The 5,253-nt window shown below is 36.3% G+C and overlaps 1 protein-coding gene across 1 annotated transcript; it reads right to left on the bottom strand.

The window, feature by feature from the left end:
- Positions 1–1,969: 1,969 nt before the first annotated feature.
- LOC139706952 (olfactory receptor 5M11) lies at positions 1,970–2,938 on the bottom strand. Its single transcript, XM_071616930.1, has one exon. The coding sequence runs from the start codon at positions 2,936–2,938 to the stop codon at positions 1,970–1,972; it is 969 nt and encodes a 322-aa protein (XP_071473031.1).
- Positions 2,939–5,253: the final 2,315 nt, after the last annotated feature.

Here is a 5,253-nt window from a genome sequence, read left to right as displayed (position 1 = left end):
CAGGTGTAAAAGATCCCCATCTCGAACTCTCTGGAAAAAATGTGATAACTTTAAGTATTTCAAACACTCTCTATTATTTCCTTAGTCATTTTAATAATCTCTCCCATGAGTTGTAACCTCTCAAGAGTCTTCAATTTTTGCCACCAGTCACTTGAGAGATGATTCCTCATGGATCAAAAAGAAGTAGAATACAACATAATCATGGAAATATTCTAGTTTGTGACCTAGGATGTCTACAGAAGAGAAACAGCATGGAGTGACAGAGTCATGCTACATAGATGAAACAGTTCCCCACATTCTCAGATCAAGCAGGAGAATGATTAAGAGGGAAGACTTGTTGAAGAAAGCTTTGAAAAAGGTCAAAATATTTCTTCCAATTTTATTTGTAAACTATGCTGCAACTGCTTTGAGGAGGCTTTCTGGACACATTCAGTTCCATCTCCTGTCTTAATTTGTGAGCACAATAAACACTTGAAGTTTTCTAACATGTTCTGATTACAATTTTGACAATATTTTTATTATAGCATGGTTATTCATAATAGTTTTATTATGTACCTGGCTCAGAAATACTCTGGTATCAAATGCTATTTTAGATAGGATCCATAGAGGTAATATTGTGTAAGTTAAAATGTCTTGACATAATAAACAGAACATATTTTGTCTAACTAGTCTGTGCTAACACATCTATCTAAACTGAATTCATTTAAACTAATCTTGGATTAGATCCCAGAAGCTGAAAAGCAATTCCTTGTACTATGGACTTTTATTCATGAGGAGAATAAAAGATTTTGGAGATCTTGGATCACTAATAAAAATGAAGAACTTGCTCTTTGAAGTTATTTAATTTACCTAACATGATTGAATAGTTATGCATTCAAAAACTCATCAGTAGACATTAACTGAAAACCAAAACTTATATATTTTTCTATAGGAATTGCCAAGTCAAATACCTAATAAATCTCTCTCTCTTTTTTTTAAGACCACCTATAGTCTGGTAGAAGAAGAATTCTTATTTCTCCCTTCATTCAATTTATCACAAATCCTGAAGACAAATTTATCATGCTTTCTTGGAGTTTCTGAAAATGTCAAAATGATTTCCTCCTTTTCTTAGAAAAAAATCTTTACATCCACATACACATACAAAGGCCCTGTGCCGGGCCCAAGTTTTACTTTCTAATGCGATTGAGAAGTGTAAGTTAAAGCAAGGTAGTTTTTCTGTAGGACTTATTGCAAACTCAGTTTCTGTATTTCAGCTTTTAATTATATGATTTACTCTCTAAACAATCTACTTCTAAATTCTGAAAAGCAGATGAAACAGAGAGCAATTCCCTAGGCTGGAGGTCAAAGGAGGAGATGAGTTTGTGTGACCCAGCTAGATCAAAAAGCTCATGTTTGGGAAAAAATACAAACAGTCTTTCCCACATTTTACCTCTTGCCCTCTTCACCACATAAGCAGATTCAAAAGAAACAGGAAACCACTATCATGACACACAATTTTTGGTTACACTTAGGAGAGGAATACACAAAGTTTTGTTACTTAAAGATTCTTTAATAAAAATACAAATGAGAAAATGATTGGAGGGCTCTGAGCTGAGAACATGTTATCTTACCTACTTTTGTAAATAATGAGAGGACACCAGTGTCCTAAAGCCTATGAATTCAAAGTTCTCACTTAGAGCACAGGTTCTCAGAAGTTTATAAGCCTACAAATCACTTGAGGATTGGATTAACACATGGATATCAAGGTAAGAGAACTAAGATCAAGAATGTATTTCTGCGCTTCTTACAACCTCCAAAATAATGCCAATGCCTCCAGTCCATGTATACATGCTAAGGGTGCAGGCTTACAAAAAATGAAGGCACCTTGTTATTTTCTAAATAGCAATTTAGCTGCAACTCCTAAAATATCCACAGAGAATACTGGAATTCATTATCAAAATCCAAATATATTTGAGCAAAAACTTTATAGTTATTTTTTATGGCCAAGTGGAGGTATTGACAATGTCCTGATGATATTTCTTCTGAGGACATTCTTCAAGGCCTGCTTTACATCTTTGTTCCGCAGACTGTAGATCAAGGGATTAAGCAAAGGGGTTACAAAAGTGTAGAAGACAGCGATTATTTTGGAGTCCTCAACAGTCTTGTCTGTTGGTGGTCTTACATACATGCAGAACAGAGTCCCATAAAACAAGGTGACAGCCATCATGTGGGAGCCACAGGTGGAGAATGCCTTGTGCCTTCCCTCTGCTGATTTGATCCTGAGGATGGCAGCCATGATGAAGACATAGGACACCAAGATGATGGTAAGGGAGCTGGAGAGGTTGAAGCCAGCTGAGATGAGCATGGCATGCTCTTTGACATATGTGTCAGAGCAGGAGAGCTTGATGAGTGGTGGGTCAGCACAGTAGAAATGATTGATGACATTGGACCTACAGAAGGTCATGCGGAAGGTCAGGATGCTCTGGAAGAGTCCATCTGAGAACCCATACACATAAGGACATGTGGCCAAGCAGATGCACACTCTCCTGGACATCTTCACACTGTAGCGCAGAGGATCACATATGGCCACATAGCGGTCATAGGCCATTGCAGCGAGCATGTAAAACTCTGTGAGGAGAAGGGCAATGAAAATGTAGCACTGTGTAAAGCAGCCCACATAGGAGATGGTCTTCTTCTCTGATAAGAAATTCTTCAGCATCTGTGGGGTTGCATTGCAGGTGTAACACAAGTCCACAAAGGCCAAGTTACTGAGGAAGAAGTACATGGGCGTGTGAAGGCGAGAGTCCAGTTGGATCAACACTACCATGCCCAGGTTCCCAGAGAGGGTGATGAGGTAGAGGGCCAGAAACAGCACAAAGAGGGCAGGCTGGAGCTCTGGGCTATCCGTGAGCCCTAGCAAAACGAATTCTGTTATCACACTGCCATTTCTTGTGGTCATTTTCTGAGAATCAGGGTATGTCCTTCAATTATGGATATTAAGCAGACATGAAGATACAAAAGGATGAGCATTAAAAATACATTTTTTCTTAAATTTTACCCTTCAAAATGAATTTTTTCATCACAATAAATATTCATGAAGAAGACTTTTCCATACTCAACAGACAGTATGATTATATAGTGTAGGCACAGAAATGAAAGAATCCTAAAGGTTCTGCCTTCTGAATTCTTTCTAGTGGACAGAGACCAATAGAAGAGAAAGCCAAATAATGATGTTTCAAATAACAAATAGGAAGAGCTTGCTCTAAAGGTGACTTTTTTTCTTTAATAGTGAACTGATAAAAAGAATATTTTAAGAAGTTTCCCAGTGAGGGTAAAGAAAAGATGCCAAGATACCTTGTGATTTCTCTTTGAATGTGTTAGTGATTGTGTGATCATAGATTTCATGTAAACAATGCAGAAAATTCCAACTGAGAGTTTGTTGCCTTCTTTGAAAATCTTCTCTATCACTACCTATAACTTTCCTGTAAGCAAATTTAACAGCCTTTACTGGGGAACAGGGATCAGTGGTTATTTGAAGCTACTCTTGAAGAACATCAAGCAGGCAATATTCTTAAATATGTATATATAATTTTTTTATTTTTTTTTTCATTTGATGGCATCGGCAAGAGCCACACAGATTTTTTTCATAGTCCTTTGTACCTGAGAAGCCTCAGAAAGGAAATAGACGGTGGTTACTGGAACAGAGGAAAAGGGAAGGAAGATAAACAGGATGTGAGAAGTTCAAATTAGAAAAAGAGCCAAAAATTATGTTTGAGTTCACTTGCAAGAGGAACCATTTGTTGCCTGTGTTATTTTAAACTAATTTGATAACTTTACTCAGGTGGAATCTAGGAATATCCAAATGAAGTAGAGCAGAATATTTAGAGAAAGAGAGATAAGCAAAAACAACTATGAGTAAGTACACAAAAAAGAAAATCCCAGCAGGGCTTATTACTTGTATATTGTCAACAGAAAAGGAGAACTGAAAAGGAAGTCCTGGGAGTGCTATTTACACCAGCGGAGCCCTTACTCAACAACCAAGAACCAGCAGAGAGGTAGCTCAAGGAGAGAAGAAAGCCAGGCAGTATAAAACCTGGAACCAGGACCAGCTACAGAATGCACCAGGTGCAGTATGATAAAAAATGTAAAATCCTTGTTCAAAAATCTAGAAACTTCAAGTTCATGAGAATAGAGCATTAAAGCAAGTTTGAAACACAGAACCAACTGTAATTTCACAAACTTCTTTATTTATTACCCAGTCAAGCCTACAACTTTGAAGCCTAGAACTCTCATGTTAAAATGCAAACAAAAACAAAAGAATAAAAAGATGCCTCAAAGAAAGAGTTTTAGCACAGGTGAGAATGTTCTAGGGGATAACCAATTTCAAGGAGTTAGCTATTAGGAGAAATTCTGTAGTCTGCTAATTTACAAGTGAGTAGGAAAACATGTTCAGAAAACTGATAAAATTATTTTATATACATTTATAAATGTACCACAATGAATTTCACTTTACATATATCTATACTGCATTAATTAAGGGAAAAAAAAACATAAATAAATAGAAGAAAGACCAGTAGAACAGAGGAAAGTTAATGGAAATAGGGAACGAGAAAGGACTGGGGACTGAACTGAAGCAAATTCTTATGTAATTATATAATATTAATAATTATATATATATAATATAATTATGCCAGCATGAACCCCGATATTGTGAATAATTATATTGCCCTATATAAAAGGCATTTAGAAGAAAATAAAATGAAAAAAAAAAACTTTTAGCAAGAAATCATTGTTAGAATGGATCTTAAGCATTTGGGGGATTATTTCATTTATTTATTTGTAAAATTAATTACTTGAAAATTCAAATGAGACTATGAGTCTTCAAGAAGATGAATGTCTATGCTCCAGATCTTACTCCAAAAGTATAAGGAGCTCATAGCTCATGTGGACCTAAGTTTACAAGCTCCTCTACCCAGAGTAAGCTTCATTCCACATCTGAAATGGCTTTACATTTCACGTAGTTGGTGGGGCATTTGCTTTTTCTGGTGGTTTTGCATCAGAGATACTGCTATAAAATACCAACCAAAGTGCTCACAGTAAGTGTAAATAAGCCTATTGTCAGACAAATTAAGTCAAGTTCCAACTCTGTAACCATAGGCAGCAAAGAGAGTATATGTATGCTCCTAGGAAATAAGGCAAACTAAAGTTAAATTTGTCCTAGAGCTCTTAGACACAGATCTGCTTCTTTGTACACAGCCATTGAGAGAAGGCACA

This window comes from Marmota flaviventris, chromosome 9 (assembly GCF_047511675.1).
Source record: "Marmota flaviventris isolate mMarFla1 chromosome 9, mMarFla1.hap1, whole genome shotgun sequence".
NCBI lineage: Eukaryota > Metazoa > Chordata > Mammalia > Rodentia > Sciuridae > Marmota > Marmota flaviventris.
Note: the sequence above shows the minus strand (reverse complement) of the source record. Positions and strands in the feature narration are given on the sequence as shown.

What these genes read in the sequence shown, in the direction of transcription:
- LOC139706952 (XM_071616930.1), bottom strand. Translation starts at nt 2,938, where the DNA reads ATGACCACAAGAAATGGCAGTGTGATAACAGAATTCGTTTTGCTAGGG.